Here is a 27,766-nt window from a genome sequence, read left to right as displayed (position 1 = left end):
GAATTTTTTGTTTTGTAAGCTATGTCTTTTTGCTTTAAATTGAATGTTTGGGAGTAGGGCAGAAATGTTTCATTAGCATCAAAATTACATGTTGTGAGGGCAATGCGTTTATGCAATGGCATTCACAAGGGAAGTGAAGCAAGGTCTGGAGCCCTTGTGGGGAAGGACTGTGGGAAGGGACCTGGTGGGAGAAGCCTTGAGCTGGAGGGGCTGGTGCCTGCTTGTGCTTTCCAGCTGCTGTTTAGCTTTTCCTTGGGCAGTGGACTGGAGCGCTGTGAACAGGGGTTGCAAAAGGGACTCCATTGGGCTGGGAGCATGCAGGGTACCCAGAGCACTGTCCAGGCTGTTCATCATGGTTGGTCTTCTCAGTCTGTGCAGCAGATTGAGTCTCTGCTTCCATTTCTGCTGGGAGCTGCTTCTGGCACATTTGCATCTAGGCTGCTGCTGGCGTTGGCTGACTTCTGCTTTGGGAGGGCTAAGCTTGTGGGAGCAACAGTGGCACCCTTGTCACAGCCGTTAGCACAGCAGGGACACAGAGCATCTCTGCTTAAACTTACCTGGGATGGCTTGGAGGGTGTGCAGTGATGGTCTCAGCACCCCACAGGGCATGCTCACTGGCACTGACTGATGGTTATGTCCTTGGCATGTTGGAGACCTTGACCCAGATGGCATGCTGAGGGAGGCTGCTGCTGGTCTGGTGTGGGGCTGCACAGTGCCTGGGGCCTCTCCTGGATTTGGGTGACAGGAGCCTCTCCTGGGACAGGCACACTGAGCGAGGCGCTGACTTGTGTGAGGAAGGAGCTGTGGAAATGATGAGCAGACCATGCATCACCAGAGAAGTGAGGAGGAGATACCTGGGGTCTTCACAGAAACTCTGCAAGGATAAGAGCCTGAGCCATGCTAAATGAGGAAGGAGGGACAGATGTAGACCATGGGTGAACAAGTAGTGGAAGGTGGCATTCAAGACAAGAGGGGGAAAGATAATGATTTCAGGCAGCAGAAGCAAGGTTCCTGCTCCACCTTACCAAACACACATAGCATGGCAACAGGTGGGAGAAATTAGGAGTTCATGCACAATTGCAGCACTGACCATATTGGGATTACAGAAAAATGGTGGGACAGCCTTCAAGCCTTCATGACTGTAGTGCTGTAGTGGATGATACAGACTTTTCAGAGACTAGTGATAAGATCAGGTGGGTAAGCCAGGAGGAGGGGTTCTGTATAAAGGAGTGGCCTGAATACTGACCAGGCTTGCACACAGAAAGGACGTACACAGATGATGGAAGCAGGGACAGACTACTTGGGGGCAAACATGGGACATGTAGGAGTATGTCGGGGTACAGTCAGGAAACCTAAAGCTCAGTTGGGACTGAAGCTGGCTGAGGAGGTGAAGAGCAATGAGAAATACTTCTGTAAATACATTGGCAGAGAAAGAGGAAGCAAAGGGAGCATGGGCCCATTGCTCGTTGTGGCCATATGGAAAAAAGGCTGAAGTATTTGGTGCCTTTTTTGCTTTTAATTTTGCTAGAGAGACTTGTCCTCAGGCCTCCCAGGTGCCTGAGCCTCCTAGCACAGTGAAACAGTACATGCAGTAGAGGAAGACAGCGTTAGGGATCACTTAGCCCATTTGGATGTACACAGCTCTGTGGCAACAGATTGGATGCACTCAGGGGTGCTGAAGGAGCTGGTTGATGGCAATGCAAGGCTGCTTTCTCATCTTTGAAAGGTCATGGCAACTGGGGGAGGTTCTTGATGACTGGAAAACAAACATTTAACCCAGAATGGGTGCATACTAGGACCAACACTGTTCAGTGTCTTCATTAGTTACATCAGTAACTGGGTGGAGTGTAGTTTCAGCACGTTTGTGGATGACATCACATTGCAAGCAGCAGTCAGTGTGCTGGAGGGCAGTGCTGTGATTCAGGGGGACCTGGGCAGGCTGAAGAAATGGGCTGACAGGAACCTCACAAAGTTTAGCAAAAAAAATGCAGGGTCTTGCCCATGTGATGGCATAACCCTGTGTAAAAGGATGGGCTGGGGACCAATCTGAGGGGCCTAGTGAACAACACTTTCAGCATGAGCCAGCGGTGTGCCCTTACAGCAAAGAAAATTGCTTGCATCTCTCGGCTGCATGGGCAAGAGTGTAGCCAGCAGGTCACGGAAACATCCTTCCCCTCTATTTGGCGTTTGTGAGATTCACTGTGGAGTACCGTTTTGGGCTCCCCAGAACAAGGAGACCAAACGAGGTGATGAGGGGACTGTAGCAAATGGCATATGACATCAGGCTGAGACAGCTGGATCAACTCAGCCTTAGGAAGAGATGGCCAACAGGAGACCTTAGTTCTGTCAGCAAGTACCTGAGTGGAGGATGTAGAGGAGCTGGAGCTGGACTTTTCTCAAAGGTATACAGTGGTATGATAAGAAGCAGTGGACACAAGCTGTAACATGGAAAATTGTGATTACATATGTCCTGGTTTCAACTGGGATACAGTTAATTTTCTTCTTAGTATCAGGTGCAGTGTTGTGCTATGGACTTGGTGGAAGAACAGTGCTGATAGCACGCTGATGGTTTTAGTTGTTGCTGGGTAATGTTTATGCTAAGTCAATGACTTTTCAGTTTCTCGGGCCCTGCCAGCAAGAGGGATGGAGGGACATGAGAAATTGGGAGGGGACACGGCCAGGAGCTGACCTGAACTAGCCAAAGTGATATTTCATACCATAGAACGTCATCCTGTTTATATGTAAGTTGGGGGAGGAAGAAGGAAGGGTGGGATGTTCGGTGTTATGATGTTTGTCTTATGTGTGATGGAGTCCTGCTTTCCTGGAGATGGCTGAACACCTGCCTGCCCTTGGGGAGGGGTGAATTAATTCCTTGTTTTGCTTTGCTTGTGTGTGTAGCTTTTTCTTTACCTATTTAACTGTCTTTATCTCAGCCCATGAGTTTTCTCACTTTTACTCTTCCGATTCTCTCCCTCATCCCACCAGGGGCAATTGAGCGGCTGTGTGGGGCTTGATTGCCAGATGGGGTTAAACCATGACAATTTATCAGGAAAAATGTTTTTACTGGAACTGGTTCCCCAGAGAGGTTGTGGACAAGTTCAAGACTCAACTGGACATATCCCTGAGTAACCTGATCTCATTATGCCTGCTTTGAGCTGAGGGTTGGACTAGGCAGACTTAATTATTCTCCTATTCTATAGTATTTTCATATTTATATATTTTTTATATTTTTTATAAAGTTTGGAAATTTTTTTTGTTTAAATAATATTTCCTGAGGCCCATACTTAGTAGGCCCACTCCAGGAAATTTCTTATTTATATTAATGATTTCTTTCTGGAAAAATGACTAATTTACTACGGTAGTCATTCAACAAATTGAGCACCAAAATGCAGTTAAGATGTAAATTTCTATAGCTGTGTTCAGACTGGTAGTTCAGGAAGTTCTTGTTTAGTTGCTTTGAGGCACCTGAATTTCACTCCAGCACGTGAATTCCCTTTTCAGAGGCAAGGGCTTTTAGATGTTGTGCTACCATATAGCATTATACCTAACTCTTTGGTTGAGTAACTGCTTTAACAACCTCAAGTTTAAGCCCTACCAGTAGGATTTCATCTTAGTTTATTTAACTTTCATCTTTTGTTTGTTAATCTTTACATTGTTTTGCTAACCTTAGTATTTCTATATAACTGCCACGTGTCCTCTGAAGTGGCACTGGAATATGTTTACTAATTTACTTATTGTTCAAAATATTAAAATCAAGGTCCTGAGTTGCTTGATCTAAAAATATCTTTCTTTCTTTTCATCCAGGTCAACAGAAACAGCCTGTGCAGAGCAGTGCATTCATAAATGTGAAACAAGCCCATACCATCATGTTTGGCACTAAGAGGTCAGTTTTCACCTTTGTTGTTTGCTTTTCATCTCCAAAAAATAGTATTGCTGTTGTGACTTCAGTCTGAAAATTGTATTTTTTTAAAATGTGTCGTTATACAAATATATCAGCTAGATACATTGCTCTTTCTATTATATTGATTGTTTTTTCTTTACTGTGCAGCTCTGGTCTACTTTAATTGACAGGTGTGTGGCATACAGGCCATGTAGCACTAAGTCAAATAGTATCCCCAAGGCATTATGGGTCACAGCAAGACTACCAGAGAAGACACTGTACTAGTGCTGGAGGGCATCCCTCCTGTTTCCAGGGTATGGAAAATAACACCAGGATAACAAAGCACCAGTGTAAGATAGGTTCTTTTCTGCCATTTTAGGGTGTCTGTACTGAATATAAGGTAACCTCCACCTCTTATTCTGCATGATTCAGTGTCATACCCTAAAATGTCTCCAAAAAATCAACATTTTTGAATCTATGCTGTCTCCTTCCTTCGTCTTTGAGTGCTCTCCTTAAGCATCAGGTATCTTGTGTCGTCAACAGACAGCGTGGCCTTGCTTCCCCCACAGTTCCTGCAGCTGCACAGGCTGTCGTGACACCTTGAGGCACCTTGCCAGGTCCAGCTTCTGCACCTGTGGGTCTGGAGGTGATTGTGATTCCTTCGTGAAACAAAGACACTATAGACCATTATTCCCCTGTATGAGCTCCCTGTTTTTTTCATTTGTTGGTAGGCTTTTAGGTTATTAGTACATGCTAGTCAAGGACTTCAACACTTATGCCCCAGTCGCATGGCAGCCTAGTGAGACATTTGCCCCATGCAGTGGCAAAGCACCTTTAATCTGGTACCTGGAGAAGCAGCTCACCTCTTCTGAACTGTTGGAAAGAGGGCAGGCTAGTTTGTCCTTAAGTAGCTAGCACATATGAAGCAGCATCTTCAGTGCCTGCAGGAATCAGGGGTGGCAAATAACAAGAAAAAGCAGCTTGGTTTTCCAAGGCATCAGCTCCCACACAGTTGCGCAAGGCTTCTGTGTGAGCTGCAGCCTGGTCTGAGTCAGGGTGCTACCAGGGCCTGCCCAGTCCCTTGTGCTCTTACAAGCCTGAGCACTGCTCTCTCACATGGCAACAAATTCTATGGAATATTTTATGTCTCTCTGAAGTGATACTGGCATCTGACTCCAGGCTCTTGTTACCTTGTATACAAAAAGCAAATGCAGTACATTTTTAGGGTAACTTTTCAGGAAAAGTAAACTTTGGTCTTATCTTTAGGTAAGTACAGAACTTGTTTTATTAGTATGATGCGTTTAAGTTAACTGTTTCTGAGGGTGCAGTCAAGGAATTGCAAACTTCCCATTTGAGGATTTCGGGTTTTAATTGATTGCCTCTGCAGAATGTTAACACTTAAGTTAACGAAAGACATTCTGCTAAGTGAAATAAATTACTACATTACATTATATTGTAGTGGGTTAGTTATTTCTGCCACTGTTTAATATTACCCCATATGAACTCCTTCTGGGCTGATCTAAACTTTTTTTTACTCTCAGGAGAGTCTATCTTTTCTTAGCATTATAAAGCAATGACAAAATGAAGAATTGTGTTTGATTGGTAGCCTTGAAACTTCTCATTCTTTATCTTTTTTTTTTTCTCCCAGATTGAATCTTGATTACTATGCAAATGAAAATTCCTCATAAGGAATACTGCAGGCAATATGAAATTCTCTTTCATGTCTGCAAACAAGAGGTTTTTTGAAAAAAGGCACATCTTGGGAACAGAAGTTCCTTGCCTCTCCGTTGTACTGTATTCTGCTGTTTCTCACTTGATGCAGATGTTTGAAACAATTAGACAAAATAAAGGATTTCCTGGTTCTGGGAGGGAAAGGGGCAGAGTGGTCTTCTGTAATTCTAGCCTTCTGTGTGCAAACTGGGAAATTACAATCAAGTGTTCTTGAGATTGGTATCATATTTTAGTTACGCAGTGATTGAGTACTTACCAGGTATTTTGCTCTCCCAGTTGCAGTAGTTTTGAATTTAATTTTCATAGAGGACTGTTAAGTGTGAAAAAGAAAGAAAATCTTGAGGTTTTATTGATCATCTTTAAAAGTTATAAACTCCTGCAAATAGACTGCCTGAAACTATTGAGAATTTTTGTAAATCTTGGTTTGATATGTTAATTCTTTTCCTAAAAACAAATATTGTATTTATGTGGAAATATCATGAGGAACAAAGCTATTTTTCTGTAGGAAATGACAATTTAAGTTTTATTTTCTTGTAAAATCAGTTTTTAATTGGTTCTAATAATACATTGCTAATTATAATTTCCACAAAACATTTAACAAAATTTACAAAACTCTGACTCAGAAACTGAATTATCTACTGTCACCAGATCTTTGGAAGTTATCAGGTATATAGTACCTCAGTTCCTTTTTTATTTATACCTTTCTCTTAAATTTGTATACAAAGTCTATTTTTAGTCGATAATCTTTGTTGAACGGACTGAGCAATGAAGTCGATAAAAGTGAGTGTTGTATATTAGAACAGCTTTGACAATTTGTATGTGAGGAAGATATCTCTCAGCTGCTTTATAAAAAGCTGTATTGTTAATGTGAACTGACATCACTAACAGAGGTGAATTCCTCTTGATTCCAATTTAATTTGAGAGCTGATCCCATCCTTCTACACACTGAACTATTGTGGTTTCTCTGTGTTATGTTGTATTCTGCTCTCATCCCTTTCTCTATCGTGTTAATGTTTCTTCAATTAATTAAATCTACAATAGACTCCAACATTGAAATAGCAGAGGTCAGTATGTATACCAATGAGTTTCTGGTATGTTGTATTATTCATGTTGTGTACTTATTTCAGTCTTGCAAGAGCAATTGCTGATCCCATTGTCCTCCTGTGGAATGGAAAAGTGTGTACATGGCTATAGAGAAGGTATTTTTATTTTGTGGAAACCAACTTTATATGTGCAAATTGCTTTGCAAAGATAGGCTCTAAGTTAGCACATCCTCAGGATTTTTAGTAAACTCTGTCTGACTGTCTACCTACCACTGGCATCATGATGTTCAGGAATACTCTAACCTGTGGTTATATACGTTCTTCAGTTTAGAAATATTATGTTGTATAACTCATTTAAACTGGGTTGTGGTGGATCCTTGGCTGGACACCAGGTGCCCACCAAGCTGCTCTATCACTGTCTTCCTCAGCAAAACAGGCAAAACAGGGAGGGGAGAAAGTAAGAGGGGACCCCCCCCCCCCAATCTTACAGGCAAGGTAAAGGCAGTTTAATAAAGCAATAAGAAAGGTTGTGCATGCAGAAGCAAAGGAAAACAAAAGCTGTTACTCTCTACTTCCCATCAGCAGGCGATGTTTGGCCACTTCCTGGGAAGCAGGGCTTCAGTACACATAGTGGTTGCTCTGGAAGATGAACATTGAAAATAATGAATGTGTGGTGTGTGTCTGTGTCCTGTCCCGTCCCGTCCCCCTTTCTCTTAGCTTTTATATCTGAGCAGACATCATATGGTATAGAATGTCCCATTGGTCACTTTGGGTCAGCTGTCCTGGCTGTGTTCCCTCCCAAGATCTTGCCCACCCCCAGCCTGCTGGTGAGAGGGGGAATGCTGGAGGGGCAGCCTTGATATGCTGTGCAGCACTGCTCAGTGGTAGCCCCAACACTGGTGTGTTACCACCCCCTTGCTAGCTGCCAACACAGGCACAGCACTCTGAGGGCTGCAGTGGGGCTCAGCCAGACCCAATACAAATATCCACACAGCCGGAGAGTATTTCTCCTGGATGGCATGCTCAGTTCTCTTTTCCTTCTGTAGCCTAGATCAGAGCACTTCAAAAGATGGCCTAGGTGACAGACCTAACCCCCAGTGCCCAGCTACATAAACTTCTTAAATGAGTTCAGCAGACTGAAGGAAGCATTTGTGAGAAGCAGGAGGTTAGAAATATGAGGACATTTGCTTAAGTATATGTGCAGTACAGTTCCATTTCTGGAGCTGCATCCATTTGTCCCATTTTTCAGGAGTCTTGCATGTGGCATATGTATTGGGCTTGTGGAGGGGTACCACCTTAGTCCTGCGAAGTGCACGGACTACCACCAGTATCTCTGGCTAATTAGAAGTTAGCTGCCACATCCAAGTATGTCTGAGCTGTCACCTGCCATAAGTGTGTGACGTCTCCTTCACCCTCCACTGCTTTGAACCTCAAAAAGGTCCACAGAGCTAAGATTGCTGCTAGAGCTTGTGTGATCTGTTGCCAGTGCTTCGGCTGTTGAGGTCTACTTTTACCAGGTTTAAATCAAACTCTTTTTGGAGGAAAGAAAGAAAAGGCGAACAAAAAGAGGAAAGGACTCTGATCTCTAGACCCCCTGATTGCCCTGATGTGAACTCAGGGTTTATTTTTATTTATTATTGCACTTTATTTATAGGGTGTGACTCCAGCCTGAGGCACCGGTGGCTAATGCAGCTGGTAGCTTCTGTTATGTGCCAATGGCTGGTTTGGTGCTTTGTGATGGATGGCCAGGTTGTGTGAATGGTAGCGCTGTCAGCCTGCGCCAGTGGTCCAAGAGTTTCATAACAGCAGTTGTTTCTGGAGGCAAATAATTTTCTTTCCAAATCGTATTCCAGTTAGCCATCCTGGAAAGTTATAGTAAATTTTCTTAGGCCAGGTCTGTCAGCAGCAATTTGAGTCCTATGATAAGTAGAAAAACAAACCTTTCTTCCAGTGTCAACTTATATTGGCATGTTTATAATCTTAGATAATAGCTGAGCTGGGCAAGTAATGTGACTGGTATAGAAGGAGGATTAAGGGATTTGGAAAGACACATCAGCTTTTTATTCACTGACAGCTACTGACTTCCTGTTCTTTTACCTAGTTTTGATTAGAAAGTTAAGGAAAAAACCTGTTCATTTATAAACTCCTGATAAGAACAGACTGTAGTGTTTTCAAGATAATATAAGGCTAGTTTCCTCTTTCTCCTTAGCTGCAGAAAGGCTATTTTTATATATGGTTTCTAAATTTCATGGGTTTTATTGGCATTACTCCTGGACCATTCCTGTGTTTGTTCTGATTCCTCTGCCAGGTTCTAAAGCACGGCCAGTGCATGGCCACGGAAGTCTGTCCGTTAGTGAACACTAAGACCATGTGTCAAAGTTCTTTTCTTTGAGATTTGAAGCATACAGAAATAATTATCTGTTTTGACCTAAATTCACATGGTGCTTACTGTCCCCTTTTCTTTTGCTTTTTAACTGGAAGTGACACTACTTGAATAAAGCTATAACACACATTGTCTCTTCTGCTCTGTTATGGAATTAACTTTTCTTTCTACTGAACTTTGTTATGGTAGTGAGCTGCAAAATAACATCTGTTGACATGGACTGAGTTTACTGCCATTTCTTAAATGTGAACTTCCAATGTTTTGTGCTATTTTACTGCTTCGGGGCCTGGAGGCTGAATGATGCGGGTTTATAAGGCAGCTGTAGGACTTGGTTTCAAGTTCAACCAGTACAGACACCTAATATATAGGTGTATATAGGGCAACAGAATGTGTAACATCCTATTGACTTGTCTTTTGGTTTTCAAGGTTTTTTTCCCTTTTACACACCTGGCCGTTTTTTCCAGCCTGTGCTATGAGAGCTTGGATTTATTAATAGACCATGTAACTCTTCAGATAGGGTAACTCAAGCCTTCATGCATGCATGGTCTCTCTGTCGTGGAATTAATCCAACATGGAGTACAGGTCTCTTCTGATAACCCACAGTTGCTCTCGGCAGCATTTGTTCTAGGTGTGGGTAAACAAGAAGTGGACCTGAGCATGTTGATCCAGTAATGAATGATTGCTTGCTCACATCAGATGGCAGCAGGGAAGATTTTTCTTCACCTTAAATGGTCACACTACTCCAGTGCCAATTGATTCAGGATGTAAGGGGCCAAATTCTCTGTATTTCTTGACAGCTTTATGTGTTTGTAGATCCAGAACTTAATCGTACAGCAGAACTTCAACTTCCCTGTAGACCGGCAATTTGTCAGGTATTTCCTCTTTCAAGTCTTAATTCTGCATAGTATTCCTCTTTTCATTGGATTCGGTCTTTGCACACACTGTGTTCTCTGATACCTTTGCGCCCAGTTTCCTGTCTACCTTGTCTAAGCATCTGCTGTGAATCTTCTGCCTCTTGCTCTCAGTTCACCCACTTAGACTCAATTCACTGAAATTCTTAATGATCCCCTTGTGACCAAGTCCATCCAGGACTCTGTACTTGGGCCTCTGCGACTTGGTAGCTGCTTTTAACATACACTTCTTGAAATTTTACCCTTTGTTAGCTTCCCTGAGTCTCACTTCTCCTAATATTACTCCTTCTGCTGGAGGAAGGAGAGTTTTGATCTTTGTTACTTCCTCTGGTAATAATGAAACTAAACTCCAAAGTAGCAATGTTTAAATAATGAAGTAGTAAGATAAAAATTTGATTTGCCATGGATCTGAAGAAAAAAGTTCTGAAGAGATTATAGATTATGTGGTGGGTTCACCTCAGCCAGCAACCAAACACCTGCACAGCTGCTCACTTACTCCACTGTCCCTTGGGATGGCGAGAAAAGAGAAAGAAGGTATGAAGATTCGTGAATCAAGATAAAGACAGGGTAATAGGTGAATCACAAGTGCACAAAAGAAAATTGGGAATTCATTCACTGCTTCCCATTGGTAGGCAGATGTTTAACCACTTTCTCGAAAGAAGGGCTTCAACACATGTAATGGTTACTTCAGAAGGTAGGTGACATAACCACAGATGTCCCTCTTCCTCCTCCTTTCCTTCAGCTTTTATTGCTGTTCACAAGATTGTATGGGTGTGGAATATCCCTCTAGTCACTTGTGGTCAGCTGCCCTGCCTGTGTGTTCTCCTAGCTTCTTGCTCATCCCCCCTGCCTACTTTTAGGGGGAACAAGACAGGAGGACAGAGTGGGAGCCAGAGGACTTGACACCGTGTAAACAATAGCCAAAATAGTGATGTGTTGTCAACACTGTTTTAATGACAGATCCAAAACACAGTACCATATGGGCTGCTATGAAGAAAATTAACTCCATCCCAGCCAGACCCAATACAATGTAATAAGCCCAATCAGTGTTATATACTGGAGCTTAAGCTCCAATAAAGTGGTTGCATATATAACAAAAGATAGAAAATACACATTTTTAGTTTACCGGTCCATCTAATAACAATTTAGCTTCCTATACATACAAATAAAATAACAAAAATTTTAAGCTATGGTGAACAGCTTTTAAAAATTTGCTTCAAGCAACTGCATCCTTAATTATAAAATGTGAATTAGTGTTTGCATATAATCTGTTTCTACAAATTGAAATATAAAAGACATTTAAATCTGTTTAAATTTATCTTAAGTGATTAATATTTTCTCAGTTATATTTTTACAGAAGTCTATTTTACATTAAGGCTCTACTCTGCCTCGTGTAGAGCCTTTCAAAGGCATTTGCATGTGCTAACCAGCCAACATAGCATGCATCTTTTTGTTAGAGAAAATAATCTCCATTTCTACACCAACTTCACGCTGTAGCTGAAATACTCAGAATTATGTAATTCTCTTACTGTGTTTGTTTTCTCTATGTTGGAGTTTTTGTAAGAGTGTGATTATTGCCTGCAGATTCTTTAATCATAACCTGTAATACCTGTTGTGGTTTAACCACAGCTGGTAACTAAGTACCACACAGCCACTTGCTTGTTCCCCACCTCTCCTCCCCATAGGGATGTGGAGAAGAATAGGGAAGGAATGTAAAATTCAAGGGTTGAAGTAAGAAAAATTTAACAATTAAAATAAAACACAGAAACCCAGTGATTACAACAATAGTAAAAATAATAACAATTGTAATGAAAGGGAGGGAGAAGGGGTGAGAAATAGAAACCAAAGGGAAGGGAGAAAAGAAAGACAAGTGATGCTCAACACAGTTGCTCACCACCCACTAACCAATGCCCAGCCAGTTCCCAGCAGCGATCGGCAGCCCTGGCCAACTCCCCTGTTTATACACTGAGTATGATGTTCTGGGCTATGGAATATCCCTGTGGCTAGTTTGGGTCAGCTGTCCTGGCTGTGTCCCCTCGCAATTTCTCATGCCCCTCCAGTCTTCTTGCTGGCAAGGCCTGAGAAACTGAAAAGTCATTGACTTAGTATAAGCACTACTTAGCAAGCGCTAAAAACATCGGTGTGTTATCAACATTGTTTTTACACCAAATCCAAAAGACATCACTGCACCAACTACTAAGAAGAAAATTAACTCTATCCCAGCTGAAACCAGGACAGTACCATAAGTTTCTGCTTCAAAAGTGGATGGCATTTCACATTGCAAAGAGGACTGAATATCTCAGTAACTGGTTTTTTGTGTTTTGTTTGTTTTGATTTGCATTGAAATGCTTGTGTGTTAATTTAATTCTCCACTGGATCTCAAGCAATCAGTGAGTGAGCAAAACTGCAGACACCTTTCTTGTCATGTTTCCAGTTTCCTTATGCTTTGGAAGTTTCAGGAGGCATGGGATTTCTGAGCAAGACCCTTAATATATGTCGTATATGTGGCTGAGCTCTTCCCTGTTAGACCATGTTCAAGCTCCTGCTGAAGGGCAAAACTGGCATTTCTCAAGTCAGTGCAATTCTTTTGCTTTTATTCTAGAAGTCAGGGTTTCATCTGAGTTTTCTAACATTCTTTACCAAGAGTATGCAGGATGAGGAGAATGTTGTTTGGTTTTGCTTTTCAAGAAATGCATTTGGAGGAAGATATGCCAGGGTATAAACTGATGGTCAGTCTTGCTGAATGATGAAGTCAGTTGAAGGCACTCGTGCTCCAGTTCAGTCATTTCTTTTTGTACAGGAAAGTATGAAGATATTTTCCAGACAAGGTTGAACTTTTCCTCATCCTCAGATTTTGTGCTGAGCTTTGGGCCTCAGTGCCCTGCAGAGATCTCCAGTTGTTGGTATGTTTCAAGTCTTAGCAGAACTACTTCTGAGAGATTCTGGCTGTAAAAATAAATTTTAAGATTTCTCTTCTTTAGGTCAGAGAATTAGCAGTGCTGCCACACATGAAACCTAGTTTAAATTGAAAACCACTTCAACTTTAATGTGAAAGGCACATGTATGACAGTCAGCACCTAACAGAACCAAGTGGCATCATCTAGATCCTGCTGCATCTTTCACATGTAAGAATAGCTACACTAGTGGTCAGAAATATATTTTCTCTTGGGGACTGCTTGCCAGATACATCTCTCAAACCTTCCGAAGCAGAACTGATAGCACATGATGAGAGCTGTTGTGGTGTCCTAGAGACTTTCAAATGCTTCTGGCAATTACATGATTTCTCAGATGTCTCCCTTTCTTCACACGCTTTTTCATTTCCCTTCCTACAGTCATAATACTATCAGAGCAAAAGGCTTTTCTCCCTATATCTTTATTTCCTAACAAAAATCCCAATATCCTGATAAAAACCAAACCTCATTTCACAGTGTGATACGTCTGTGTCCTGCTTGTGCGTATAAAGCCCCAGGGTTAAATTTTCAACATGGTGAATAGTAGATATCCACACAAATCCTGTTGTCTGCTAATGAGATTTGTTCATGCTGCTCCCTGACACCTTTTTAGACACTCATACTGGTGATTTATTTTATTAACGATGTTACAGAAGACACTTAGTAAAGTGTGTTTTGAACTGCGTTCGGCAACATGAAGCGGTCCAAGGGAACAGGACCAAGTAAATGGCTGCGTCTGTGCTGTATTGCTGCAGATAGTGGTCATAGGTTGTTGGCTCCGTATTTATGTGGTCATAAATTGTCTGTTCTGCTGACCCTTTAAAGTAAATGAACGAGAGCATCAGCACTGCTGGCTTTCTGGCAGGAAGCCTAAGAGCAACTTGGTATGCCTTTTGTGTCGAGCTAATGCCACTTCACTAGAAAGTTTTAATTAAGTGCATGTCTGTGTGTACAGAGAAGAAATCAAAGGCACTTGGGAAAAAGAAATTGTATCAGACTCGCTGAGGAGTAATTTGGTGAGAGCACTAAGTGACTTTCAATTAGTTGGAAAATATTTTCTTAAGTATTGCTGAAAAGTACAAGAAAGTCAGTCTGAAGGGAAGACTATAAGATTAGTCTGGAGATCTAATCCATTTGCTCCATACTTGTTGGAAAATGTTGTGGTAGTAAAAGTCAGAGGTGTAGGGATTGTGAAACTAATCTGATATGCTGGATTTCATTAAGCTCCCTAACTGTAATTATCAGAGGAAGACTAGAAGCTGGTTTGCCTACAGCTAGTATTTTGATTTGTCATTTCTGTAACAGTTTCTGAGCGTATAAACATCCAAAAATGCATTATTAATACAAGTATAATTTTTATGGCAAATCTTCTATAACTGGGTAGTCATATTAAAACTTTAGTTGTTGAAAATGAACTTACTATGTGGGAATTTTAGCTGTTTCCTGGTTCTCATAGTTACAGGAAGAAAATTCACTGAATTCTCTCCAGACTGTCAAGAAGGATGGCTCTGTATGAAAAGAGCAGTTTGAGGAGCAGGGGTAATTTATTTACCACTAGACATGGTGCATGATCTATTTTGGATAGTCTGGTGTGATTCATTGTTTTATCTGCATTATAGCAAAGCCAAAAGGGCCAACCCAGGTTTGTACAGGGCTTGTTATGTCATACTGTATTTGCCTTTAATCACTGTAATCTTTTTATTGCCTCAGTACAGCATGACTTCCACCCTTTTAGCCATATTTCAACCGAAGTAGAAAACCTGCTTTATTATTTAACTTTTTTTCCAGAAAAAATGGAACTTTCTCAAGAGCCAATCCAAAACTCTGCAACAAACTCCATGAGTTGCTGGGGATGGCCATGTAGTCTTAGCTTTTGTCCCTATTTGATCTTCCATCTTTAATATAACGCTTAAGATACTCTTTGCATTAAATAACCACAGTGATAGAAAAACATCAGTGTCATAAGCCTTTTCATGGCAAACTCTTTTGTTCCTCTGTATGATGAGTGATTGGTCAGCTTCTTGTATTCATCTTACTTTAAATGCATAATTCTCCTGTGAACTGCTCAGTCAGATGAAGTCCCTCATCCCTAAAGCCCCATTTTTTTTATTTATTTCTTAATATGGACAAGGTTATTTTCTGAACACAAAATTCTAGGTCTGATTTCCTAATACCATGGAGACATGGTATGACTGGAGTGTTGGAGTGGAAGGGTACAGGCTCTTTGGGAAGAAGAGGCAGGGGAGGCGAGGAGGGAGTCTTGCTCTCCGTGTCAGTGACCAGCTGGAGTGCATGGGGATGGATGAGGAGGCGACTGAGAGCTTATGGGTCAGGATTAAAGGGAGGGTAGGGACAGGTGACATTATAGTGGGGGTCTGCTACAGGCCACCCGACAAGGAAGACCAGGTGGTTGAGGCCCTCTACAGACAGAGAGGAGCAGCCTCATATTCCCAAGCCCTGGCCCTCATGGGGAACTTCAACCACTTCAACCGATACCTGTTGGAGGGACAACACAGCAGAGCATAAGCAATCCAAGAGGTTCCTGGAATGCATTGATGATAACTTCCTTCTTAAAGTGAGAGAGGAGGCAATGAGGAGAGGTGCCATGCTGGACGTTGTTCCCACCAACAAGGAGGGGCTAGTATGGAATGTGAAGCTCAAGGGCAGCCTTAGCTGCAGTGACCATGAAATGGTGGAGTTCAAGATCATTAGGGCAGTGAGGAGTGCCACAGCAAGGTAGCTGCCCTGGCCTTCAAGAGACCAGGTGTCCCTGTTCATGGAAGGTGTTCCTGCCCATGGCTGGGGGTTGGAACTAGGTGATTTTTAAGGTCCCTTCCAACCCAAACCATTCTTTGATTCTATTCTAATTTATTTCTCTATTCCTGCTTATGTTTATGAAAAAGTGAGTCTGAAGATTCTGCTTTCTTAACATGAATTATCAGATGCCATTTCAGATGTATACAGCAGATGAGGAGTCTCATGGGAAGGGGAGAAATAAATGCAAATCATAAAAGCAAAAAAGCCATCAAAAGTTATTTACCTTTTGGCAAATCATTGCATTTTCCCTGACTCTTTCTAATCTGAGAGATGAGAAATGATTTGGCATTTATTAGCAGAAACTAGTTGTAAACAGAATTATCTTTTTTCTGTGAGTATTATGGAGCAATGTTAGATGTCTCCACTGCTCGTGACGAAGAAAGGAATCTTTACGGACAACATGGGGAAAGTCCAAGAACGCAGGAAAATGAAGTATCTCAGAGTATTCCAATAAAATTAATGAATACTGTGGTGTTAAGACTTTTGCTGTGGTCTTAAAGCCTTTGTATGATCACTACTTCACATTAAGTTAGAGCAGTGGTCCTGTGCAGAGTGTAGGGAGACATGAGAAGTGTTGCCTCTGTTACCATCCCCACCCCATACACCAGGCTTGTGCGTGACTTCTCAGGCAGTGCATAGGGAGGCTCTGGAATTTGTTGCAGCAGCATGTGAATGCTAAAAAGTTCAGGAAGCATAAACCCCCTCTTTTTTAATGTGGAGGTGGTCAAACACTGGAACAGATTGCCATGAGGTTGTATGGTCTCCATCCTGGGAGATAATCAAAACCCAACTGGTTATGGCCATGAGCAATTGGCTACAGCTGAGCTGGCTCTGAGAGAAGGACAGTCTGGAGGATCCCCAGAGGTCACCCCCTGTAGAGCAATTATAGAGGACTGTATGAAAAGTATATTTGTAAAAAGGTTGTGATGATTGTTAAAAACATAAGGTATGAAATGTTAAGAATTAAAAAAAAAAAAGAAAAAAGGGAGGAATTGTAGAGGAATGAAGCTGGGTTAATTAACTTTGAGAATATACAGCTGTGGGCTGGCTTCAGGGGCAGTGGGCTGGCTGGTGTGGATAAGGTGCAGCTGTGGATAATGTGCAGCTGTGGCTGGTTCCTGCTAAATAATTTAAATAGCTCTAAGGGGTATAGGAGAGGAGTACCTGATGAAGAGAGACCTGGAAGAAGCAGAGGGAGGAGAGAGGGTACCCTGGATGGAGGAGAGACAAGGAGAAGGATGCTGTAGAGGCAAGAAGCAGGGTGGACTGGCCTGAAGAGTATGAAGAAACAGCATGAACAGTAGGTGAACTGTTGAAACCTTGTGGGGGATTGGTGGCTGTGCTGGGACGAGGCATGGGAACTACTTATTGAAGTTAACCTGGTATGTGAGGGTAAAAGCCTTGTTGCAGCTGACTAGTTTTGGTAGTGCTGTGACAACCACCAGCCTCAGTGACTTGTGGTCTGTTGCAAGTGGTAAAACACAAAGAAGTGCCTCTGCATTATGAAGCCTCTGAACTCCATATTGCTGGGAACAATGAAGCTTTGTCCTACTGTTTGACCTGCTGTTTGCTACTGTATTGATTTCTCCCTTAGGGCTGGTCTTGGCCACTGCCCCAGAGGATGCTGACATAGGCTCACCACTGGTCTGAACCAACATGGATGCTCTTATGTTTGTTAAGAGGATGCTGGGCTAGACTGCAGATAAAGAGTTATTGTGGAGGAGGGATTGTTTAGGAGAGCAGGGTAAAGCAGTGCAGCACAGGAAGGGTCCTGACTCTAAGCCATGTTTTTCCTGCAGGCATTATAATTCAGGGCAGAGATGCTGGAAATCTGGTCAATGCCAGTGTCCCCAGTCTGATCTGCCTGGGCTGCTGGTGGGGTCAGCAGCTAAAGAGCAAGGCAGATTGGTGCCCTGTTGCTCGCTTCTTATCTATGAAATCTCAGCACAGCTTCCTCTTAATTTTAATTGCGTTTTAGTCCAGTTGTTGGGGAACCGATGTCATCTAAGGAGCTAAACAAATTGATGTTTGTGACATTTGACTGCTGGGCAGCTGGGAGGCTTTGATTTGTGTTGTAACACTTCTTTGGTTTCACCTGTTTTAAATAGACAGGACTATTGTGTTAACAGTTGACATTTCCTTAAGGTATGTGAAAGGTTAGCCACAAACTCTAAAGGCCATGATCGGAGAAGCCAAAAAGGAAAGGTTTGAAATGTGAGACTTCTGAAGTTGGAAATGGAGATGAAGCAAAGCAAATTAAATTAGAAAAGGAAAACAAAACCTGCGCATGCCAAAGACTGCGTCTTCTTCAACTGTGAGTCCTTCTTGTCTTTATAAATAAACAGTTTTCTTTTTTTAAATAATTGGTGACGACTCAATAGCTCATCTTTACTATTGTGTATTTTAAATATGCAGACTTCAGCAAGTCTAAATCTGTGCTCTTTGGGGAAAAAATAAGGCTTTAATCATATTCAGACCAAGCCTGCCTTTCATCTGGTAGCTTACTTGCTTTGGCAGGTGAATCTAACTTGTTTTTAAACCCACTCACCTACTTATATAACTTCCCTTATGGAGAATTTTTAATTTTTATTTTACCTTAACTGACACCCGTCAGATAGAGAGACAAGTTTATAGATATTTGCAGTTTATTTTTATATTCTAGTTGATGCTTACAGTATTGTCTCCTGAAAATTAAGTGTTTCTCTTATAAAAAAGGTGAGCAAAATTGCATGTGGAGAGGTATTTGTTGTTGTTGTTATTCAGTAAACCCCCCACCAGGTAGTGAGTGAAGGATCTCAACACTGCTGTGTGTATAGCTTCTGCTTTGCCCAGTGCTGATTGCCCCAAGGCTGTGGTACAGCCCTGCTCCTCGTTTTACTTAATGAGAAAGAAAGGTAGGAAAGCATGTAGTTTTGTTTCCTTAAAGGCTGTAAGACGTAAGGCTTGTGGGCCCTCCTTTTCGAGGAGGCATTAAATGAAGTACCTGGGTGCTTTGGTGGGGAGTCTCTGTAGCCTTGCAGCAGTGATGGGGACCAGCTACTGATGCTTTGCTGTGTTAGGAGGGCGGGAGCTATCAGAGCCTAGTGCTAGGATGGAAGGAACAGGAAAATAAATTTATTCCAGTTAAACATGAGTATGAAATTACTGCTGTGAGATGAAGGTGAATATTTCTAGCAGCAACCAGTGGATTGGCCCACAGGAAAAAGACAGCATTACCTGAATTTTGCAAGTGGAGCAAAACTTTGGCTTCAAGACAGGCATACCTACATATAAATAATGTTTTTTTTAAATCATTTGCATGTGTTATGAAAAGCACTGGAAGCAGAAAGAATAATAGGCTGCCCCATATTGTGATGATGTCTGTTCATAGTAGATCCACATGCAAGCTTGGCTTGCAGCAGGTAGCTTTCTGCCCATGCTATCACAAACGTCTCTATGCTATCAGAAACAGCTTTGTGTTATTTTCACTTTCCAGGCACTCGTGCTTCCTCACACCAAAGATGCCTTTTGGGCCTGCCCCTCTACAGTGTGGCTTATGCCAGTAGAGATCCAGGACCCCTGCACTGAGAGCAGAGCTTCTGCGTGCATAATCTTTAATGTAAGGATGGACTTGCATTGTCTGAATTGATTCCAGTTCATGAAGCTGACATTTAATTGACATCAGAGTTAAGCATCAATGTCCTCAGCAGAGTTAGTTCAGCTTTCATATTTTAATAACTGTGAACAGCATGGAGCCCCTGGTAGATTTGTTTCAAGCTAGATTCGTTAGGGCAAAAATGATCATTAGCTTCTGGTAATGGATTGTTTCTCAGTAAGATAAATGCAAATTCAGGCATGCTTTGAACTGCCTGTGTAGGCTTGTTTCAATGACAAAGGGAGCAGGTGAGCATGGTATCCTGATTATTCCTTTTACTTCTGTTAAAAAAAAAATCTTTGAAGACCACAAAGTGTTGGATATACACTGTCCTATCCACTAATGAGCCATAGAAGTAATGAGAGATCTCAAAACTCCCTTAATCTCCACCTCCATAGCATATACTTGGCTGAACTTAATCTAATTTTTTCCAAAGTGACCTGTGGATTTGGCATCAGGAGAGAAATACTGGAAGCTGTTTCTATCCATTTCAGTTGTTCAGTCACGTGCACTGACTGATAAGCACTGATCAAATCTGGGTATCTATTATGCTTTGTGATGAGCATATAATGAGATGGTCTCTGCCATGCTGTATTCTCCTGTAGTCCGTGGGCAACATTCATAAAACCAGGATGAGAAAAGTTTGGTGATAGCCATTTGTTTGCTGGAGAAAATCTTACATGAAGGAAAAAGTACTGTGTGGCAGTATCCTGTCATGTCTGATGGTGCAGTCGTGGTAATGGTGGAAGCCTGGCTTGCCCATAAAATTAGCTGTTTCCCTGAAACCCCTTCAGGGGGGCTTCACATAGGGTGTGAGGTCAGCCTCTGTTCTTTCCCCTTCCGATCAATAAGAGCTCTGCTCACAGGTGCAGGTCTGGCTGCAGCTGCCACACAGGAGCAGGGAAATCCTTATACCTTATTAAGTGAGAGATTGTATTTAGTAGAGTCTTGTTGAAAGAAAACCGCTGCTTTGGTAAAGCACAACATCTTCGTGTGGTGCTTACCTCCTGTTTGCATTGGCATCCTGGAATATGTTTGTTTGAAAAAGTGTATAGTCCCTTTCTAAATAATAATAAAAATAAAATATTGTCACTTACCTTATTCATTTATATATCTTAATTTTTATATCTTATATCTGTGTATCTTATTTACCAGAAGCACTTCCTCATGCACCACTCAAGATAAAAGATTTCTGAGCTTCTTCTGGTTCTCTTATTTGTGCTTTGTGACATTTGTTAGTGGAAGTATTCGCAGCACATGCAAATGTTAAGTTTGGTCTCAGTCCTTGTGATTAGGAATAGCTAAAATGTATGCAGTTTTAATCTCAGAAAAAAGTCAATCATGCTTCCTTTAATAATGGAAGTTATTTAAGTCTGGACATCATGTCTAGCTAATATGATTACTTTGGTTTTAAAGTGAGTGGAGAGCTCATGTTCATGTGAAGAGGTTGAACCTTGCCTCACTAAACAGCTTGTATACAGAAGAGTGCAGATACCGGCATGTGATTGTGAAATAGCTAGCATACATACTGATGATCAGATCTTTAAAAAAATAATTGTTCTTCTTTCCTCCAAATACTTCTGTAGATTCTGTCCAGTCCATCTTGTGAAAGTTCCTGAAAGTCAATTTATTGGAAGAGACTGTCTTCATAGAAATAGTTACTGTCAGTTAAATGTGTGCTTTGCCACAATTTGGTGCATGTTCTTAATAGTGACTGTAACCTACATAACATTAAGAAAGGATTTGGTAGATTTTTTTGTTCTGTTCAGGCCATTAATTCAGGATAAATGATCTGCTAGAAAACAAGAAATTGAACTTTCTACAGGGATTTCTTGTTGAAATCTTCTTGTATTTGTTGTTTATGATGGCCTCAGATTTAACCTTCCCCCTCTCCTTTTGTGTTGTCCATTATTATAGTCTGAATATGAAAGAGCTGACTTGACAGAATGTTGTGGTTTATTGTGTAATTTTATTAAAAATCCAAATGAAATCTCATCTGCACACCTAATTCACCCATTGCAATGTGTTACTAGAAGGGAAATGCTGTTAACTATAAGCTATGCAGGGCTCATGCCTGCAGACTTGTTAACCTGTGGCTCTGTGCGTCCTGTTACGTTGCTGCTGTTTCATAGGTCCAGCAACTCCTGTGCAACCTTCTCCAAAACGGAGACTTGAATCAGGGAATGAAATCCTCGGACCACTGAATAACTTGTGAACTCCTGTTGGTGTTAGGGTTTTTCTTACCCTCAGTGGTGGCCGGAGCCCCATGCAGTTCTCTGTCTCTCTTCCCCCCATGCAAGCCCCTCAACTGGTATTAAAGTAGGGTTAGGAAGGGACTGTAGAAAAAAGCTACAGTTCTGAATAGGTGTTTCAATGCATAATTTATTTAGTGAATGCTTTCTCACTACTAGTTTTCTAGGGTGCTTGAGCAATCTCAAATACTCTAGGTACATCTGTTCTGATTCATATGATCTCAGTATTCAGATTACAATTGAAATGAAGCTAAGGAGGTTCTAGACTTCAAAGTTGCTGTTTTGCTTGTGACATACAATTATTTCATGCTCTCTCTTCCTCCCTTTCCCCTCCCTCTGCCTCCTTCGCCCCCCCCCCCCCCCCCCCCCCCCGTTTTCCCTCAGACATTAGGAAGAGACTATACTGTCAGTTCAGTTTAGATCAAATAACTTCTAACAGTACTTGGACTGATGCCTGTATAAGGTAGTTAATATATTACTATTGTAAATTATGTTTGTAGGACTTGCAAGACTATAAAGAACCAGAAGTAGTAAATAAAGAAATCTGGATACTTATTTCAGGTTTCATCCAAAATGTATCCCACAGGAAGATCAGCCAACCCAGCACCCTGCAACTTAACAGCTGCGGATTACTGCTTTAGGCAGCTGCCTGTTGATTTTGTTGTATGTCTGGCAGACTCAAACATGCTGGACTTGCTGTGCGTTCATAGCAGGCAAATGTGCTCCTTTCAGAATTGTAGTACTGGTAGAATTGCTGCCTGGAACATGGAATTAAATACTCATTTGGCATTACCAGTTCAGGAGATGGTGATCTTAACATTCATTTCTGTGAGGATGTTCTGTAACATCTGTAACATGCCTGTGTGTGTTGATGGACTGTAATGCTGCTTGCCTAGTAAGAATGGATAGGTTAACAGCACCCCATGGGTTAAGGTTCTGGAGAAAACCAGATGAGTATTTTTGTAGTAGGTAAGTATTTTGGGTAGGTAAGTAACTCTACTGAAGGAATGTTTGGTAGCGTTTGCAGATGGAAAGCATTAGCTACCTTTGTTGGAATCTGTGTTAATATCACATAATTAAAACATTCCCTTGGTCTGTTTCTTACTCTGGAATAATTCATTAATTCATCTTTTTTAGCTGCAAATTTATGATGATCTGATGCTAAGTGTGTTTTGCAGTACTGGATATTTAACATTTACAGCTTATGGTGCTAAAAATCCCAGTATTCCACTTCATTCATGGGAAGAGTGTTCTTGTGACTGATGTTTGCGACCTGTTTTTTCAGAAATACTTTGTATTCCAGAATATCACTTAATGTGTACTTAACTCTAAATGTAATGTGAAAATTTAATTTACTAATTCATACATGCTTTTGAGAGGTTTTTGAATTTTAACAAAACAAGAATACAATGCAATATCCAAAGAGAGCAAGTTAAAATAAAATAAATAAATAAAAAAGGGCCTTTTTGTGAGATAGAAGCTGTATTTCTGGGGCCAAAATAACAGGTCACCTCTGGCAAAAGGGGGAGAGAGGGAGGGAGGTTCTGGCCTCACCCTGTCATGCTCTGCTCCACTCACTGCCCTGCTCTTGCCACTTAAGGAAGTGCCAGAGCTTTTTAGGTGATTTCCTGGCAGGTGGGTCCCACTCCCTAAAGCAGAAGACAATCAGCTCCGGGGAGTAACGTTTCTTGCTACATCAGTGAGGCATATAGCCTGATATCAAGCATCACAGCTGGTGCAGGGAAGATGCAGGGCTAGGGCATGCATTGTGGTGGGGAGGAAGCAGAAACCAGATTCTGAGGGTTGGATTCCGAACTGCTTGCTGCTTTAGGCTGAGAAAATTAGGTTCCGTTTAATTAAAAGGTCCCATTTTAATTTAAGACCCCTCCTTTTGGCTTTTTTTTTTTTAAGAATAGAATATAATAGAATATTTCAGTGGGAAGGGACCTACAACGATGATCTAGTCCAACTGCCCAACCAATTCACAGCTGACCAAGTTAAAGCATGTTGTTAAGGGCATTGTCCAAATGCCCCTTAAACACTGACAGGTTTGGAGCATCGACCACCTCTCTAGGAAGCCTGTTCCAGTGTTTGACCACCCTCTCGGTACACAAATGCATGCTTGTGCCCCCTCTAAAACTCCCTTGGGGTGGGGTAGCTTTGAACCATTCCCACATGTCCTGTCGCTGGACCCCAGGGAGAAGAGATCAGCACCTCTCTCTCCACGTCCCCTCCTCAGGAAGCTGCAGAGAGCAATGAGGTCGCCCCTCAGCCTCCTTTTCTCCCAACTAGACGAGCCGAAAGCCCTTAGTCGCTCCTCACAGGACACTGCTTCCAGCCCTTTTTTCACCAGCTGTGTTGCCCTCCTCATGCACTCAAGGGCCTTCACATCCTTCTTAAACTGCGGGGCCCAGCACTGCACGCAGTGCTCAAGGTGAGGCTGGACCAACACTAAATGCAGTAGGATAATCACCCACCTCCTCTGGCCGGCTGGTTGCGCTCTGTTTGATGCTCCCCAGGTCGCCGTTTGCCCCCTTGGCTGCCAGGGCACACTGCTGGCTCATACTGAGCCTGGTGTCACAGCACCCCCAGATCCCTTTCTGCAGGGCTGCTCTCCAGCTGCTGCTCTCCCATTTTGCCTGGCATTACTCCATCCTAGTTGCAGAATCTGGCATTTTGACTTGTTGAATTTCATCCTATTAATCACAGCCCAATGTTCCAATGTATCTAGATGGCTCTTCTGCAAGGCCTCTTGTCTCTCAAGAGCACCTCCTGGTTTGGTATCATCAGCAAACCTGCTGATGGTGCATTCCACTTCTGCATCCAGAGCACTGATAAATATATAGAACAGGACTGGCCCTAGAAGGGGGCCCTGAGGAATGCTGCTGGTGACCAGAAGGGAGCTGTCAGAAGTAGGATTTGGACCCACACCTTCAGGGGAGACCGTGACTTGAACGCAGCATCTTAGACTGCTGGGCCATCCTGACCCATAGGGCACTGCTGCTACTCCTGTATAATTTGTGTATTAGCAGATATTTTTAGTGGTGCTATATTGTACTGGTTTTCTCACACAGAGGATATTAAAAATATTCTAAAGTAAAATGTTCATTGTGTTGAATCTAATGTAATGATAATAAGTGATGTTAATTTGGTACATGCAGCTGTTTCATTCTGTGAGTATCTGAGTGTTGGTGTCTTGAGAAAGAAGGAGGGACAGTTGTGCATAAATTATGTATGTCAGGTAGCAGAAGTTTGAGGGTGTACAGAAATGAATAAAAATGTGGTGTGTTGCACAAAGGCATTACTTAAAGCTGATTTGTTTCCTTTAATGTTTATGAAAATTCCCTTGAGACAGGTACAGGTTTTTCATGATGAGAGTTCACTGCAGTATTTGAAAGGGGACTGTAACATTTAAGCAAATTGTGTGTCCCTATGCTGCATTTTTATAAAAAGAATTCAGATACTTGAAAGCTGCATTCAGGAAGCTCTAAACATACAAATTTGGTCAAGATTTGGGAGTAAAAGGCAGTATGGAAGGCAAAAGGTATACTTGTTTGGGAGCTTCAGGTTTAAAATCCAATAGCTTTGTTTGGAATGTAAATGTAATAAAAAATGTCAAATTTTGGAATGGGATAACCAGAAACTGACTATCAATCAGAAATGGCAAGTATACCTCTGGCCCCAAAACACAATTATTTCCCAGAACCTTAAGGAACAAAATTTTCCAATAGCAAAAAAAGCCACAGTCTCTATGAAATGGGTCAGAATTGATACTGATTTTTATTTGGTACTGGTATTGGAGGAAAACAGTTGCTACTGTTTGGAGAAACCAGTTCTTCTGGCCCCAGTTTGTCAATTTCTTTCTTGCACTTGACAGCCCAAAGTGCTAGACCCAGTACTCTGATGGAGTCTTACTGGTGCTGAGTAGAGGGAAATAAGACTTGTCTTGACCTGTTTGCCATGTCCTTCCTCGGAGATACGCAGGAGTTGACTGGACAAGGCCCTGTCTTGTCCTGACTTCAGAGTTAGATCTGTCTTCAAAGTTGGCCCTGCTTTGCACAGGGTGTTAGAGTAGGTAAGTGCCAAAGGTGCCCTCAAACCTTAATTGTTCCGTGATTCTACAATTATGCACCATAATTTTGAACCATTTTATGTAACAACACTCCTATGAATTGAGAGTATTAATGCTGTAGCATGGATATGCAGTTAATGTGTCCTGAACCTTTGCATTCTTATCCTTGTACTCATTCCAGGGCAACAGGTAGTCTTGTCTGAATCCCAGCTGTATGTAAAGACTAACTTGTATAACCAATATTTTTATAACATACTGGAAATTTTATGCTTCTTGTTATGATGGGAGACACAAGTTAACTGTGATGCATTTCAACGTTCCAGTCTTGGAAAAATAGCAGCCTGATTGACTTACTGGGAGGCATTCTTTGATGGGCAGAGGTGCAATTTTCCCATATTTAGAACTAGTAATATGTTTAAATACAGTGGAAAAGGACTTGGTACCAAAGATCACAAAACCTGCTTATATGGAGTTATTAGTTTTGCCCAAATCGGAGGCTTAGCCATTGTGGTGGCAGAAACAGAATTAGTCCAGTTTTGTTAAGTCTTCTTGCCCCCTGTAGCAAGACAGGCAGAGTCCAATAAGCAGAAATACAGATGGCAGAGGTGTGGCCATGGAAGGCTACTCAGTAGTAACTCCAGAATGAGCTGGGATTGCAACCTTCACCCTTTCTCCTATCAGCACATAGCTGTTGTTGGAGCCAGTAGCTCCAAACCCTTATGTTCATTACTTCAAGACACAGTGATGGTGTAAAGATGATTAAATGTCTTGAATGGCTGGGGAAATTAACAAAATAGGTCTTCATTTAAATCAAGTCCAAGTCATAAAGATAGCATTACCCATTGGCTTCAAGACTGGTGGATTGTGCAAGGAAGGCTCTTCTTGCAGAACTGAGTGCGTACCAAACATACAGTGACTCAGTGAAATATCAGCCCAAGCATACTCCTGGACAGCACCAGTGTCTCCTTTATCAGTGGGAATTTTTTGACCCAGAACTTAAGTAGTTAATTCACAGGCTGTTGCCCAAACATCTGCTGATCTGGCTAACTTGCTGGTCAAAATGTAGTAGTCCTTTGTATACAGAGGGTGGATTCAGCCTCTATTGCTCATCCCATGACTCAGTTTCATATAGCAGTTGCCATACTGACTTAATTGAGCTCTAGTAAGTGAACTGGAAATCTCAATATATATTACATATTTGTAAAGATTTATGGAAGTCGTGAGGTTATGCAGGGCAAAGATTAGAGAGGTGAAAGCCCAGCTAGAGCTCAGGCTGGCCACTGCCATAAAGGATAACAATTTTCTTACAGATACATTAGAGACAAAAGGAGGGCCAAGGATAATCTGCATCCTTTATTGCAGGGGTCCTCAAACTTTTTAACCAGGGGGCCGGCGTGCGGCTGCAGTGGCAGGCAGTCATCTGCGGCTGCTTGGTTCCCCCCCAACCCCCGGCGGGGGTGGGGTGGGGGGCAGGGGGGGCCTGTAAATACCGGGGGCTGGATTGAGGACCCTGGGGGGCCGTATCCAGCCCGTGGGCCGTAGTTTGAGGACCCCTGATTTATTGGATGTAATGGGGAACATTGCCAAAAAGGACGAGGAAAAGGCTGAGGTACTTAATGCCTTCTTTGCTTTAGTCTTCAACAGTCAGACCAGTTACCCTCGGGGGTACTCAGCCCCCTGAGCTGGAAGACAGGGATGAGGAGGAGCAGAATGAAGTCCCCTTAGTCCAGGAGGAAATGGCTGGTGACCTGCTGCTCCGCTTAGGCATGCACTAGTCTATCGGGCCAGATGGGATCCACCCGAGGGTACTGAGGGAGCCGGCAGAAAAGCTCGCCAAGCCACTCTCCATCATTTATCAACAGTCCTGGCTAACTGGGGAGATTCCAGAAGACTGGTGGTTAGCCAATGTGACGCCCATCTACAAGAAGGGCAGGAAGGAGGGTCTGGGGAACTAGAGGCCTGTCAGCCTGACCTCGGTGCCGGGGAAGGTTATGGAGCAGATCATCCTGTGTGCCATCACGTGCTTCATACAGTATAACCAGGGGATCAGGCCCAGCCAGCGTGGGCTTATAAAAGGCAGGTCCTGCTGGGC

At 42.3% G+C, this 27,766-nt stretch overlaps 1 protein-coding gene across 2 annotated transcripts in view; it reads left to right on the top strand.

Moving 5' to 3' along the window:
* Window positions 1-27,766, top strand: part of OXR1 (oxidation resistance 1) — a 290,302-nt gene that overhangs the window by 36,284 nt on the left and 226,252 nt on the right. For both annotated transcript variants that reach the window (XM_056331091.1, XM_056331087.1), the window contains one exon: window positions 3,805-3,883. In XM_056331091.1, the coding sequence (XP_056187066.1) occupies window positions 3,867-3,883 (17 nt within the window). In that variant the 5' untranslated portion in view covers window positions 3,805-3,866. Of the gene's footprint in view, window positions 1-3,804; window positions 3,884-27,766 lie in introns of those variants that run through there.

This window comes from Falco biarmicus, chromosome 3, assembly GCF_023638135.1.
Source record: "Falco biarmicus isolate bFalBia1 chromosome 3, bFalBia1.pri, whole genome shotgun sequence".
Classification (NCBI taxonomy): Eukaryota; Metazoa; Chordata; class Aves; order Falconiformes; family Falconidae; genus Falco; species Falco biarmicus.
The sequence above is the reverse complement of the archived record's forward strand: the minus strand, read 5'-3'. Positions and strand labels throughout refer to the sequence as shown.